Source organism: Kogia breviceps, chromosome 11 (genome assembly GCF_026419965.1).
Source record: "Kogia breviceps isolate mKogBre1 chromosome 11, mKogBre1 haplotype 1, whole genome shotgun sequence".
Taxonomy (NCBI): Eukaryota; Metazoa; Chordata; class Mammalia; order Artiodactyla; family Physeteridae; genus Kogia; species Kogia breviceps.
Genome location: NC_081320.1, coordinates 83842694 through 83858853, shown reverse-complemented (window position 1 = coordinate 83858853; position 16160 = coordinate 83842694). Strand labels below are relative to the sequence as shown.

The following is a 16160-nucleotide window of genomic DNA, read 5'->3' as shown; positions in this document are numbered from 1 at the left end:
CACAGTCCTAGGCATATGAGTGGGAGAAGAGGGATCTGGCTGTCAGAATCCAACCCAGAACTTCTGAATTTCTGCTCTTTGGTTGTGTCTACTGTGCTTGATATAATGAGGAATAAATAGTACTGAATTCTGTTCGCATGTATACAGTGTTCAAAGTTTTTGCTGCTCACGAAATATGATCGCATGATTATAGGTACAGCAGTGATTGCTCATACGCAAAAAAACAGTAACATAATAATCAAGGTATCACTGTTGATAATGTCTACTTTTAAAAGCTGGGGAGTAGGGAACATAACCAAATTATTCTTAAAGAAAGTACTGGTAACAGGTATGTTTTAAAGTGCTCATGTGATTTTGACTCTTTCAGAAAAAGGGGGTCTCTGCTCAAGGAAATCTTTAAGAGAAAGGTTGAAAGTAATCAGTGAGAGATCCCTTCAACACAGAATTTGCCCTAAAAGAAAAACAGGAAGGGAAAAGTCAACAACAACTATCGTGAAAAGTACAGATAGTAAAAAAAACCCACTGAGGCGCAGTGATTATAATGAGCAATCAGGGTTAAGAACTGCTAATAGTGACCGATACTGCACGCTATGCAAATGCAATCAATCACTTTTTTTATGTTTTATAATATACCCTCTATGAATCTGTTAGATCAGAATTAGAAATATGGCAAAGCAGTAACCACGGTTAGCAATTCTTGATCATAACCTGTATTTATTAAAATGCTCTGGCTGCTATTGAACTGTACACCGCAAATGGGTGAATTTTACAGTATGTGAAACATTTCTCAAAGCAGTTTTTTAAAAAGTTCTTAGTTTTTTAGATTCTTTTTACTGTTAGTTTCATTGAGATTGGGCAGCAAGAAAGAAGTTATCTCACTGCTTACCAAACCATGATTCATAGCACCATAAAATAACTCTAATTCTATATTCTGCTTATTAAAATTTCAATTCCTAGGCATTAAGCTAGAATTAATGAAACAGAATCTTTAGGAATAGGGCCTAAAAGTCTATATTTTTTTTAGTTTACCGGGTGACTTTAAACCCTTAAAGAAACATGTTGCTGAACTCCTGGAGCCAAACCTGGTTACATGCTCTAAATAAAAGTCTAGCAATGTGTTTCACATAGACTAGCTAGCTCTACCTTATGAAAGGTTCTATCCTTTGCTTTCCAAAACTGGGCAAATACCCACTGAGGCTCAGAGGTGCAAATATGCCCTCCAAGTGCACACACATCCTAAGAGACACATAAAGTTGAACACTTACCTTCTGAAAGTCTTTCCTTCCAGCCTTGGGCTGCTGAAGTGAAGAACTCATTATTAAGGGCTGAGCCATTTAACTTCATCAGACCATCTGGACCAACCTGGGTCAAAAATAAGCCACAGAAAGCTTAGAAAGAAAGCCAATTGTATCATGTGGAATTTGACGTTTCTGTCCTTTTAGAGAAGAATGTGTGTAAGTCAAATTTTACAGAAACATGACTGTATCATACCATGCTGCTTATTATGGACACTTCTATTTTATAATGTAATATTATATTTTTTCTAAAAAAATTTCTTTCCTGTTTACCTCTCCTCCCTATTCCATTCCCCATTGGTTAATTATACTCAAAGAATCATCTGCAAACAAATACATATATAAGAGGTTTTTTCTGAGAGGTTCATTATTTGTTTTACAAAACTGTGACCAAGTTACATACACTACTCTGAAACTTACTTTTCTCACATTATACAAGTGGAAGTCTCTCCAAGTCAGCAGGCATAGTTTTAGCTCCTTTATAAAAGCTGCAGATTGTTTCACTGTATGAATGTCCCTCAATACATTTACTAATTTCCTGATCATAAATATATTTTGTTTCCAGTGCTTTCCCATAATCAACAAAGCTGTAATAAGCATTCCAGTAAAGATGAATATACTAGTGCTTTTTTCTATGGGACAGGTTCTGAAAGCAAAGAAATGTGTGTGTGTGTGTGTGTGTGTGTGTGTGTGTGTAACTAAAAGACTATTAGATTATTTTCCAGAAAGGCTAATAAAATAATTCACATTTCTACTAGAAATATACGAGCATACTCCTTATCTTGTGAATAAGAGATATTAACATGCTATTTAACTTTTGCCTATTAATGAGTTTGAAATGATTAAAATTTCCTTCATCCTGACTACTAGAGTTTTGTGTATCTTTTTGCATGTTTAATGAATATTTAGATTTGCCATCTAGTGAAATGCCAATTCCTATTTGCTCATTACTCTATATGAGGATGCTTATTTTTAACTATCTTGTGAGAATCCTTTGCATGTTATACGTAGTAAAACTGCCACGTACTTTAAAGGTATTTCCTCCAATCTATCTGTTCACTGACTTGATTTGTGATATCTTGCCAAAAGATTTTAAGATTCTTCTCTGCATTAGAGATTTTATTAACTGTCATTCTGCCCAAAGTTAATATCTAGATTTCTACCAGAATCTCTATGCAGATTTTTCATTAATAAAATGATCTTAAAATTCACATGGAAAAAAAAATTAATATGAAAAACGGAGAGGGGGGAATTATCTTTCCAATTATTAAGCATACCACACAAAGCCACTGCAATCAAAACAATTATTACTAGTATTAGAGTGAACAAAGAAACGAGTGAAAGAGAGTGCCTATAAATATAAACTGCCTGTAACTGAATAGAATATATAACAAAGATGGTATTTCAAACTGAGAGAAAAAGATGGTTATATAAATATGTACTGCTGGAACAAGTGGCCATCTTGTCAGTAGAAAATACGTTGAGCCACAATGTCAGAACAATATAAAAAATATTCTAGATGGATTATAAGACTAAATTTAAGCTTAAAGTCATAAACAATTTTTTGAAGAAAATTTAGGTAACAATTTGGATATCCTAGGGATTATGGAACTCAACTCACTTTATTTTCTAAATCTATCTGGGCCAATATTATTTTCCCCTGGCCCTAGAGCAGAAACTGGGAAACGTTTCTTGTTAAGAGATAAACTACAGGGCTTCCCTGGTGGCGCAGTGGTTGAGAGTCCGCCTGCCAATGCAGGGGACACGGGTTCGTGCCCCGGTCCGGGAAGATCCCACATGCCACGGAGCGGCTGGGCCCGTGAGCCATGGCCGCTGAGCCTGCGCGTCCGGAGCCTGTGCTCCGCAACGGGAGAGGCCGCAACAGTGAGAGGCCCGCGTAACGCAAAAAAAAAAAAAAAAAAAAAAGAGAGATAGACTACGAATAGGCCATATACCCTCTGTTGCAACAACTCAACTCTTGACACTGTGGCAGAAAGTAGCTATACATAATATGCAGAAACTAATGGGAGTGGCTGAATGCCAATAAAACTTTATTTACAAAAACAGGCAGTGGGCTGAAATTGGCCTGTGGGCTACAGTTTGCTGGCTGCTGATGTGTACTCTATAGATTTGGCAGAGGAGTAACAGGCTTCCCTATGAGGACAGGTCATCCTTGAATCTCCTTGAATATTCCAGTGCTGTGCAAGTTTCTCCAAAACAAGTCAATCCACTCTACAATTTAATAGCTCCAACTGTTTAAAAAAAAAATGCTATTTTAACCCCAAATTTGCCTCCTGGAGAAACGAAGAAGTTTACCTCTTCCAAAGACTGGCCTTCAAATATATCTGAAGAGAGATGTTTTAATCTATGCTGCTCCCTTATTCCTTTCTCTGGTCTAAATAATGTTTTTCGACTGTTCATTGTTGAGTACTCCATACACTAAAAGATGGTTTCCAATGTTTCATGCTAGTAATAACCAGAATTTTTGATAAACTCTAAATTTCATCTGACAGTGAAGCAGAATTTCATTAATAAATTCACTAATAATTTCACTAATAAACTCCATACTCCATATTCTCAGATTACTATGTCCTCCCACCACAGTAACTGAAAAAGACAGGCAAGTAGCCTCCTATTAAAAATACCCCACAGGAATGGGAAGTTGGGTAAGTTTTAAGGTCCCTTTTAATTCCAAAATTAAATGTGGCAATTCCCCTTCTAAGACAGGATAAGGGCCATTAGTCAAAAGACAGTTCTGAGGAACCCACACTAGAATACTATAGATATATCCTCTGTTAGGTCTTGTGTTATTAGTCCCAACCTAAAATTTGAGTCTTTAAAAAAGATGAGAGCAATCCCTAGCAAGAAGAGAAACTCTCTAAAAACTCTGCCAAAACTTCAGTCTCCTAACTTGTTCTAACCAAGAACTGGGCATCCCAAAAGCTGTAATTTCTCCAAGGAGTGTTAAGGTGGGGAGAGCAGCAGCTGGGAAGGATCAGTTTTACTTCTTTGTCCCTACTGCTGGTAGAATACCTGACGTATCTGAACTCTCCAGAAATGGAATCTGACCTTTCACAGGTGCTGATTCATAGCAATATGAAATTGATATCAATATAGTCTAGTAGAAAAATGATTTTCAGAATGAGAAAGATTTAGTTTTGACTTTTCTATAGACTAGGGAATATATCTAGTTTTCTTACTGTAAACCAGGGAAAACAACTCTCTCTCATCATGTTTTTATAATAATTAGAAAAAAGTGGAGTGCCTAACAGATTACTTAGAACATAGTTAGGTACTTCAAAATAATTATTAATTTAAAAAAAAATCTCGGAATTGAACAAACCTCACAAAATCATAATGATCCTTTTGCAGAGGAGGAAACAGAAGATCAAAAGGGGGAGTGACTTGCTAGTCACTCCTTCCTTGATGAAAGCCTAAGTCTTAGACTTTTGCCTTATTCCTGACCAACCTAAATCTCTCTGGTCCCTGCCTAGACTCTTCCAAACCTTTGACATTTCTTCTGGGTACTGTTTTGTTTTTTTAAGTAGTATAACTTATATTGGATTTCAAAACTTATTACTGAAGCAATAAATGTTTGTTTTAGAAAAATTTAACAAAAGAAGGAAAAATAATTAACATTCTTAATCCCATCAAAAATCCATTCAAAAACCCCAGTGTAATGCCTTAAGACAATTCTTCCTCCTGAACTATGTTCTGCGGATGTCTACATCCTAATATGATAGCTAGACAAATTTTATTCCATAATCTTGACATTTCTGATAAGAGGGTTCTTTTCCTTTATGAGCTACAGGGCCAACCTATTAAGAAATATTATTTCTTGTTTAATACCTTTGATATCACTTCTTTACAGGTACACACAAAAGCCATTTAAAATTCTTAAGGAGCTCTAAAGGTGATGATTGAAGGAAGCCCCAGACGGGTTATAAAACTGCTGATAATGCATGAAAGAACGCACCTGTCGATCCACCTCTGGAAGTAGCAGAAGCAGTCGCTGTTGGCAATCTCCAGGAAGGACTGAAAAGGTGTGTTTGTTGATTAGTGCTCGTAGGTTTGTATTAACCAGAATGGAGTCTGGTGTCTCAACATCAATTTCAGCACATTTAGTCCTCTTCATTTGCCCTATAAAAATATGGAAAAGAATCACTTGGGCCTCCTTCACATTCCTGTTTTCATCTAAACTATACCTTCCTTTGCAGTGCAAAAAAACCACGGTTGTAAGTACTTTAAAATATCACACTGTGAAGAAGGTAACACTTAAGGTTCTCAGAAATAAACAAAGCTAAATTTTGTTCGTTCATAAAGGATAAAAGACAAGTTATCTTCACTGCAAAAATGGAATAAAGTCTGTAAAAGTACATCTTTTCCCATACTAAAAATACATTTTATGTTTGAGACTCGATCATTTCTCAAATGGAACTACGGAAGTTTATAATAAATAACACAGACACAGAATGACTAAAAAATGGAAAAATCCAAATATATACACAAATCATACTGAGGTTCTTTTTCCCTTCCCGTGATAATTATTTTCATCAATTTTATTTGCATTAGCTAAAAATGTTATGATTGACTAGCTTAGCAGTCAACAGAAAATCTGTTCACGATAGGAAGGTTTCAGTCTTTCAAAACACTGACGGATTTGAGTACAAAGTTTAAAACTTTTGCACCAAAAAAAAAAAAAAAAAAAAAAGACTAACTTGGAAAAATATTTGCAAGCCGTGACATACGGTTACTATTCTTTTTTTTGTTTTTTTCTGGCTGAACTACGCAGCATGCAGGATCTTAGTTCCCCAACCAGGGATTGAATGCATGCCCCCTGCAAAGGAAGGGCAGAGTCTTAACCACTGGACCTCCAGGGAAGTCCCAGAAGGTTACTATTCTTGATATTAAATGTGCACCTATAAATCAACATGAAAAAGATAAACATCACCAAGAGAAAAATGAGCAAAAGGAATTAACATACAATTCATAGTTGACTAACCATAAACAGCTGCTAAGGTATTAATATTTAAGGAGATGTCAGTTAAACTAATGAACATGTTTTGTCTATCAAATGGCAAATATTGCAATATAGTGATGGGACTATTCACAGAAAAAGCAAAAACCACTTTTTGCAGGATACAAACTTAATACACAGAAATCTCTTGCATTCCTATACACTAACAACAAAAAGATCAGAAAGAGAAATTAAGGAAACAATTCCATTTACTATTGCATCAAAAAGAATAAAATACCCAGGAATAAATCTACCTTAGGAGGCAAAAGACCTGTACTCAGAAAACTATAAATGCTGAGGAAAGAATTCAAAGATGACACAAACAGATGGAGAGATATACCATGTTTCTGGATTAGAAGAATCAATATTGTCAAAATGACTATACTACCCAAAACAATCTACAGATTCAATGCAATACTTATCAAATTACCAATGGCATTTTTCACAGAATTAGAACAAAAATTTTTACAATTTGTATGGAAATGCAAAAGACTCAGAATAGCCAAAGCAATCTTGAGAAAGGAAAATGGAGCAAGAGGAATCAGGCTCCCTGACTTCAGACTATACTACAAAGCTACTGTAATCAAAATTGCATGGTACTGGCACAAAAACAGAAATATAGATTAATGGAACAGGATAAAAAGTCCAGAGATAAATCCATGCACCTATGGTCAACTAATCTATGACAAAGGAAGCAAGCATATACAATGGAGAAAAGACAGTCTCAAGGAATTCTCAAGGAATTAATCTCCAAAATATACAAACAGCTCATGCAGCTCTATGTCAAAAAAACAACTCAATCAAAAAATGGGCACAAGATCTAAACAGACAGTTCTCCAAAGAAGACATACAGATGACCAAAAAAACACACAAAAAGATGCTCAACATCACTAATTATCAGAGAAATGCAAATCAAAACTACAATGAGGTATCACCTCACACCAGGCAGAATGGCCATCATCAAAAAGTCTACAAACAATAAATACTGGAGAGTGTGTGGAGAAAACGGAACCCTTCTACACTGTTGGTGGGAATATAAATTGGTACAACTACGATGGAGAACAGTATGGAGGCTCCTTAAAAAACTTAAAAACTACCATATGACCCAGCAATTGCACTCCTGGGCATATATCTGGAAAAAAAACCATAACCTGAAGGGATACATACACCCTAATGTTCATTGCAGCACTATTTACAACAGCCAAGACATGGAAGCAACCTAAATGTCCATCAACAGAGGAATGGATAAAGAAGACACCGTACATATATACAATGGAATATGAGCCATAAAAAAGAATGAAATAATGCAATTTGCAGCAACATGGATGGACCTAGAGATTATCATACTAAGTGAAGTAAGTCAGAAACACAAAGACAAATATTATATGATATCACTCATATGTGGAATGTAATTAAAAAGAAATACAAATGAACTTATTTATAAAACAGAAGCAGACTTATAGATATAGAATACAAACTTATGGTTACTAAAGGGGAAATGTGGTGGGGAGGGATAAATCAGGAGCTTGGGATGAACACATGCACACTACTATATAAGACAGATAACCAACAAGGACCTACTGTATAGCACCGGGAACTCTACCCAATATTCTGTGATAACCTATATGAGAAAAGAGTCTAAAAAAGAATGAATGTATGTATACGTATAACTGAATCACTTTGCTGAAACTAACACAAAGTTGTAAATCAACTATACTCCAATTAAAAAAATTTTTTAATTAAGTAATTATTTATTTTGGCTGCACTGAGCAGCATGTGGGGTCTTAGTTCCCCAACCAGGAATGGAATCTGAGCCCCCTGCAGGGGAAGGGTGGATTCTTAACAACTGGACCACCAGGGAAATCCCTCCAATAAGAATTAAAGTTGAGGCAAGCCAAAAAAAATTTTTTATTCATTAAAAAAAAAAAAAAAAGGGAAACAAAAAAAATCAGGACAAAGATGAACAAAAAAATAAGACTGTAGAAACAAGTCCAAATAGATTAACAATCACGATAAATATAAATGGATAAAATTCACCAAAGAAAGATTTACATATTGAATTGAAAATAAAGAAAATTCAGCTAGCTATATGCTGTTATAAAGAGATATACCTAAAGTACAAGGACATAGAAATGAACAAAGTAGGGCTTCCCTGGTGGCACAGTGGTTGAGAGTCCACCTGCCGATGCAGGGGACACGGGTTTGTGCCCTGGTCTGGGAAGATCCCACATGCCGCAGAGCGGCTGGGCCCGTGAGCCATGGCCACTGAGCCTATGTGTCCGGAGCCTGTCCTCTGCAATGGGAGAGGCCTGCATACTGCAAGGAAAAAAAAAAAAAAAAGACTGACTGAAAATTTTAGGTGCCTGGGTGCATCTTGTAGACTGGTGAGCTCCACAGAAGTATGATCAAGATGATCTTTTTTAGTTGCGAATCTATAAATTTGCCTGCAGATTTTTTTTCTGAGGCTATTCAATTTCTTTAGGTACCAATCCCACAATCTCTTGCTGAAGCATAGGTGGGGAGGAGGAACAAAGTAATGGAGGTAGAAATATGCCTCACTACTAACATTCTGGAAACCAAGCAAGCAGGAGGATCACTATTTAGTATTTGTATTTTACTTGATTTCCCTGAGTCCGGTACATTGTCTCATTATCTGTCCTCAGCTATGTGTGGTATCTCTGAATTTCAAGTCTATATGGTTTAATTTCACCTCAAAATAAATCTCCTGTCTCCTGCTAGGCTGAGGCATCAAACTCCTTCTTATTAACTTTCAAAGGTTTTTCTTTTCAACTGTATGCTTCATCTTTCTCTACTATGAGAAAGATATCTCAATCCTTGATATGATATCTCCAATTCATAAACCTTTCTGGTGCTCTACAGGCTTAGCTGGCTGGCTTACTACTGGCATCTGCTCTTCCGCTCTGTGAAAGACTCCATTCAGTTTTTTTATGTTTCAAAATCTGTTGATATTTCCTGTCCATCTGTTGTCTCCTCATTTTCTTCACCCTAATGGGTTTAATCTTTTGTATTTCCATATTCTCATTTTATAGTGGGATTTCAGAGGAAGCAGGAAAAGGGGTTCAGTTTTCCATGTTTAATCATAAGCCCTTCTACCTTTCTGTACACAGAGATAAAAGGTAAATAATGCTGGATAAAGAAACCTCTTGTCAGAAAGAGAAATAAACCACAAAATGGCTGATAACAGATCTTATTCTGAAATGAAGTTTGATAGACAGGATAGGAACATGAAAACAGTCAAGAGCTCAAAGGTATGGGCTTCCCTGGTGGCGCAGTGGTTGAGAGTCCGCCTGCCGATGCAGGGGACATGGGTTCGTGCCCTGGTCCGGGAAGATCCCACATGCCGCGGAGCGGCTGGGCCCGTGAGCCATGGCCGCTGAGCCTGCGCATCCAGAGCCTGTGCTCCACAATGGGAGAGGCCACAACAGTGAGAGGCCCGCGTACCGCAAAACAAAGAGCTCAAAGATGAACAGGAAGGAGCAATTAAGCCAAACAGGTGATGTATCTCAAACACAGAGTTGAAAATTTAAGGTGCGAGAACTGAGGTCTTTGTAAATTAACTTACTTGTGTGAAGCCTGTCAGACCTCTGGAATGACTTCTTTCCCAGGCCTAGCAAAGGATTTTCCACTTTAACTGAAGAAGAAAAGCTAGAGTTTGAATTCTGAGGGCTGCTTGACTGTCCGTCAGATTGCTTTCCTTCCCATATCGCTAGAGGAAAAAATATATATATAAATATATTAAAAATATATATGAAATATGACCGAGGGTATAAACAGAAACTAAACAATCAATCAAATGAACAATTAAATCATTCAACGCTAACCAAAGGAATTATGTATGAGGCAATGTGACCCTTCAAATGTGTTCTGAGTCTAAGAATTAGGAGTCAAAAAGTAAAATAAAATCCCTTTCCTCCTCCCAGCACATTATTTGCTTCTGGTGGTAAATTTCCTTCCTAACAAAAATGCAACGTTCGGCAAGACAGTTTAAATCTGGCCAACTCACATAATCAGCTGGCATCAAACTAAATTGTATAATAAAATACAAAGCCTATATCTAGACCAGTTTAAATTCAAAACAAAATAAGCAACAACAAAAAATCCAAAGGCCTGTGGATATGTCCAATGGAAACCCAAATGTATCATGAATTCCTAGGAAAACCTTTTATTTTTAAAGGAGAGAACTGGTGAAGAGTTCAGTGTGAGCATCTTGGAAACATCAGCTTTTTATAAGGTTACTAATTAGAGGCTTCCAAATATTATTAGTTTAGACATATTGGAAGTTAGTCATTGATCTTATTCTAACATGCAAACCCCAATGATGTATTTTTTAACAACCGTATGATTAACTCTGCATAAATTTCCCCCTTTACACTAGAAGGATTTATACTGATGATTTGGCAGTAATTTAAACACAGTAATTTAAAAATAAAGGATATAGTATATGAATTTGGTATACAAAAATACTGGAAAAAGAAACTTTCACTGAAAAGACATTCAGTCTGCCTACCAGGTTTGGCAGGTACAGAGTCACTGGCTGCTTTGACAGTCTTCAGAGAGAGGTGCTGGTTGGAGGAGATGGACATGCTTGGCCTGCATTGCTGCTGCTGTTTCTTCTGCTGTTGCTGTTTTAGAGCCTATAAAGAGAAAACTGACTGTAAGAAACAAAACAAATCAGTTTTTAGTAATAATAAAAAAATAAATGACTTTAAGTGGTGAAGAAGAGTATGCTCATTATCCAATTTCTTTGAAATCCATCAAAGTAAACAAAAATCTAAACTAAACTAATTAAACACAAAGCTTAAATGATCTTTAAGAGTTTGGATATTTTTTTTTTACCAATGTTCTCCTTTAAATAAATGTGAGAAATTGTCATTCACATTTTTAGAGCTTAAAAATCACCAGTAAGCCATGGACTTCTCATACTTGTAGTAGCAGAGAATTAGATGTTTTCAATCATTCTGAAAACAGAATTCTAAGCCCTGGACCAAGAAGAGTCCTATTTGCATCAACTTTATATAGAAATGTAAATATTTAGCTTACATATGTTTCAGAGGTTCTGCATTTGAACAAAAGGTTGTAAATAACTACTTGAATTTGATCTCAGGTAAGAGCAGTACAATTTGGCCCAATGACCAAATAAATCTCAGCAATTTATAGCAATGCAGTAAACTGAAGGGAAGGAAGATTGGAAAACATGGGTTCTAAGAACAGTGTGATTCCTTCTGGTTATTTCAGAATATTTTAATTTCTATGATGTTCTTAGTTTAGAGAATATACTAAACTATTTAGAATGAACAGGAAGACAAATAGCTTCCCAGATTTTAATCATAAAGATATATAAAGGCTACTTTTAAACTCAAGGGTTTAAAAAGAAAAAAAGACAGAAACTAAGAAAGTAAAACTACATTTCAGGAAAAAGTTGAACATCTACGACCTCATTAAAATGCCAGTTTAAGCTTTAACCTTCAAGACCATCATGTAGAAAAGTGTGGAATAACTGCCTACTTGTCTCCCATTCCCTTTTCACAATATGGTTTTCTCCTTTTCACATTCACATATACCTCTGGCTATACCATGCAAGGACAGTGGCAACACTTGATCTCCCTGATCTAAGCTGTCAGTGGAGAAAAGAAACTGAGAGATTCAGGTATCTGGCTTACATTCACCTACAACATTTATAATAGGTGAGGCAGAAGCATAACGTCAGTGTTGTCTGATCACTGATTACAGCTTGTCTCTCTTTCTTTGCTATCAGAACAGGAAATGTTTGTAAGCTTCCTGTGTGGCAGCCATTAGTATTCATTCCTTTCTATTCACAGTACCTAGGTCATTCTAAGTTAATGCAAAATTTAATAGAACCACTTGATCTTATCTATTTCTGCTATGATCATGTAAATTCAGATATATGATGAAAACAAAATAACTTACAGTCTGTTTAAGAACTGTACTCGGTTTTCCCCTCCCTCAGTAGTTTACAAACCCTGTTCTAATTCTGTTTAAAATTTAAAAAGCAAACAACAAAAAACACCTTCACTGGGGTAAAGGATAACTTACACTGAAATAAGTTTTCTCACCTAATAATATGAAAAACATATACTGGAGGCAAGGCCTTACTTTACATACCAACAATCTAATTTATATAATTTCTCATACTGGTATTCTTTAAAGAAAATACAGTATTTGACTCCTGAGATTACAGGAGAATAATACAGAGTAGTACATATGTCATGAATAAGCTAACAAGTTTTAATAAAATACTTGCCTTTTCTCTGTGGAAAAGAAGCATCTCATACTTCTTAAACTCTTGCAAAGAATGTGTAAAAATGCAAGTGCTGCAGGATACCCAGGCAGATTGTAATTAACCTTATCAAATTTTTGGACATCTTTTAATAAAAGCACTTTTGGTTTAAACACTTTAAGACCTACTTAATTTAAAAAATTTTATCTTGTCCGTCTATCTATCTATCTATCTATCTATCTTAGGCCGCACTGCGCAGCTTATGGGATCTTAGTTCCCTGACCAGGGATTGAACCTGGGTCCCAGCAGTGAAAGTGCTGAGTCCTAACCACTGGACTGCCAGAGAACTCCCTTAAAATTTTAGTTAAACAGTTATGACATGAAGAATACATTTTTACCATTCAATTCAAACATAAAGCTAAACTCTCTTTTGCCCACCACTCAGTCTTGTTCCCCAATCCTCAAAGATAACCACAGTCATCCATTTATTTTTCCTTATTGAGCTTTTTTACACTTACATTATATGGATGTGTTTGTGTGTATATACAGATTTATATTTCCATTAAAAATATACTATTGCTCTGGGTATGTATGTGGCTATGTGTATGTTTTTAACGAATGTTGTAAAACAACTTGATTTTAATGATTAAACATTATAGCGTGGTGATGTTTCCATGTCTATGCATACAGAAAAACTTAATTACAAGGTAAACTTTTAATCCTGTATAATTTTCTAGCACATGGATAAGCCACTGTTTATTAAGGAATTCATATCTATCTATCTATCTATCTATCTATCTATCTATCTATCTATCTATCTATATATCTTCACTTGCAAGTTTTTGCCTTTTACAAACTTTAATGCAAACATTTTTCTGTGTGTGTATGTATGTAAGTATGTATGAATACATGCATCTTTCTAAGATAAGTTCCCAAATATTTAACTACTTAGTCATGGGCATTTAAAATTTTAATAAACATAAAATTTCTCTCCAAAGTAGCTATAAGAATTTATATTCCACCAACAAACTATAAGTAGTCATTTTCCCACATACTTGACAGTGCTTGTGCTTGATGTTATAATTAAGCTGTATTATATATACTAATCTGAGGATAAAATTAGTCTGTGTCCTTAATTATTCGTCAAATTTAAATTTACTGATAATTTGCATTTCAAAATATAGAAAGCAAGTTCTTTGAAAAGCCCAATAAAATGGTCGGCAAGTTACACTGAGAAAAAAGAAGATACATCCCAAATGAACAACACTGATGACCAAAAGAGAAACATAAAGAAAAATACTATGTACAACTCTATACCAATATTTGAAAAAGATCAAGTGAAATGGAGCATTTTCTAAGAAAAGTAAATTTCCAAAATTGGCTCAAAAATCAGAAAATCAAGAGACCAGTAGTAGTAGATGAAATTGAAATGCTAGGAAAACAGTTGTAAAAGTGAGATTTGCAGAACTTTCAGGGAAAAAAATACTTTCTATGATTTTTTCCAAAAATCAGAAAAATAATAGAGGGCTATACAACTTATTTTAGATGCTAAGAACAATCCTGATTCCAAAACTGTGTAAGGATAGTACAAGAAAATAACAAAATCGAAGTTAAAATCTTAAAAAAGAAAATTCCATTAACATATTAAAAATTATATAACAAATATATAGGGTTTATTCCAGAGAGCTAACAATACATTAACATTAGAAAGTCTAGCCCTGGAATTCCGTATATTGGTTGACTTAAAGAGAAAGGCTACCTGATCATCTTCATAAATGCTGAAGAAGCTCAACCTGAAAAATTCAATACCTACTCTTAATTAAACACATACACACAGCCCTCATAGCAAATTGGAAACTAATGAGGAACTTTTAAAATGTGATAAAAAGAGTATCTATCTACCACAAACCTATAACACAGAGGTGCATAAATTATTAAATACAAAGTGTGAAAGAAACCGCACAAAATTTCTCCCTAACATCCTTTCAAGAAATTTTCACTGACTGCCAGAATCATGCATTTTTAATGTAGGAGATTATAATTCTGATAAACAGAATAGCATGATTACCTGCTTTAGTGCCTTCTTGCTGTGCTTCTGTGACGGAGAAATGACTTTACCTGCTGGAATGGTGGGTGATGGGCAGCCTGACTGAGGAGAGGATGGTTGTGACAGTCTAGACGATACTAGGGGGGAAAATGACAATGAAAAGTTTTGTTATCAGAGTTGATATCAAGCACCATTCCTTCCCCAATCATATGCTGCTACCTGTATTAAGAACTGTGACCAAACACTTTTGGGAAGGATCTTCTTTTTGGAGTTCTACTGCAAACAGCCTCCCTTTTCAGTTTATTTCCTCAGAAAGCTCTAGTGAAGGATGATAGGATGGGGAAGGGATGGATGTTAGTATTCATTACTTTTCATTCTTTAATTTTTCAATAGAATTGACTGAAGAAGCAGGAAGTAGAATATAAACCATGAGTCATCAACTAAGGTAAAACTTAGAAAAGATGCTAGAGCCCCTTGGACAGTATCTGTGTTCTTAAGGTAAATCTAATAACAACATGATATTGTGGAAGAGCCCTGGGTTGATAGAATGGGTTCCAGTTTTCCCTATCTTTAAAATGGAAGGCAATAAGGCCATTCCACCTCAAACACTACCATAGCTTTAATTTTTATATTCCTTCATCTCTTACATCAATAGTTTTAGGTCTACCCATGTGAAAGGGTACTTTAGGATTTCTCTGATGGAATCAATGTAGGTTTGCACAGGATGTAACCACTCTGCTTCATCACCAGCTGTTTTAATACCTCATCAGAGCTTAGCCAAACCTTAGTATTATGTGAATGAGGGTTTTCCTTTCAAGGGCCTATACCTCTTATAATAAACAGCAATTAGATCTTTATGTTCTATAAAGTTCAACAGTGTATTATTTATGATATAACAAAGAAATTGCTGATTCAGACCCGTTAATAATAAAAATAATCATCACTACTGCTAGTGATGACTCTCAAAGAATCCATGTTACTAATGCCTTCTTTCAAAGTAGCTGGACTGAAAGAGCCTGGATAGCAAAATGGCATCTCATGGTATGGCTAACGAGTCTTAAGATACCATATAAAGTATGCTGGCAGGTAGCTACCTGACATAAGAATGTAGAAGCATGGTTCACTGGAATACATAAGTTTTGGAATATGGCATTTCAATGGACTCTTAGAGGTCCTAAGAAAGGAATGCACAGTAGACAACATTTAAAGAGGACAACAGGGGCTTCCCTGGTGGTGCAGTGGTTGAGAGTCCGCCTGCCGATGCAGGGGACACGGGTTCGTGCCCCGGTCCGGGAAGATCCCATATGTCGCGGAGCGGCTGGGCCCGTGAACCACAGCCGCTGAGCCTGCGCGTCCGGAGCCTGTGCTCCGTAACAGGAGAGGCCACAAGAGGCCACAACAGTGAGAGAGGACCGCGTACCAGAAAAAAAAAAAAAAAAAAGGACAACAGTAGACAATGTTAAGAAGACCTATCATAGTTAGCTTTAGCTTTGTATTCCAACCCTTATAATAAGGTTATATATGGGAAAGAACTGACATACA

General features: G+C 35.8%; 1 protein-coding gene across 3 annotated transcripts in view; it reads right to left on the bottom strand.

The window, feature by feature from the left end:
- The window catches only part of ASXL2 (ASXL transcriptional regulator 2), a 126641-nt gene that overhangs the window by 14608 nt on the left and 95873 nt on the right, over window positions 1-16160 (bottom strand). For all 3 annotated transcript variants that reach the window (XM_067007949.1, XM_059079158.2, XM_067007950.1), the window contains 5 exons: window positions 14640-14755; window positions 10841-10967; window positions 9896-10039; window positions 5272-5435; window positions 1266-1362 (listed from right to left, as the gene is read on the bottom strand). In XM_067007949.1, the coding sequence (XP_066864050.1) occupies window positions 1266-1362; window positions 5272-5435; window positions 9896-10039; window positions 10841-10967; window positions 14640-14755 (648 nt within the window). The remainder of the gene's footprint in view (window positions 1-1265; window positions 1363-5271; window positions 5436-9895; window positions 10040-10840; window positions 10968-14639; window positions 14756-16160) is intronic.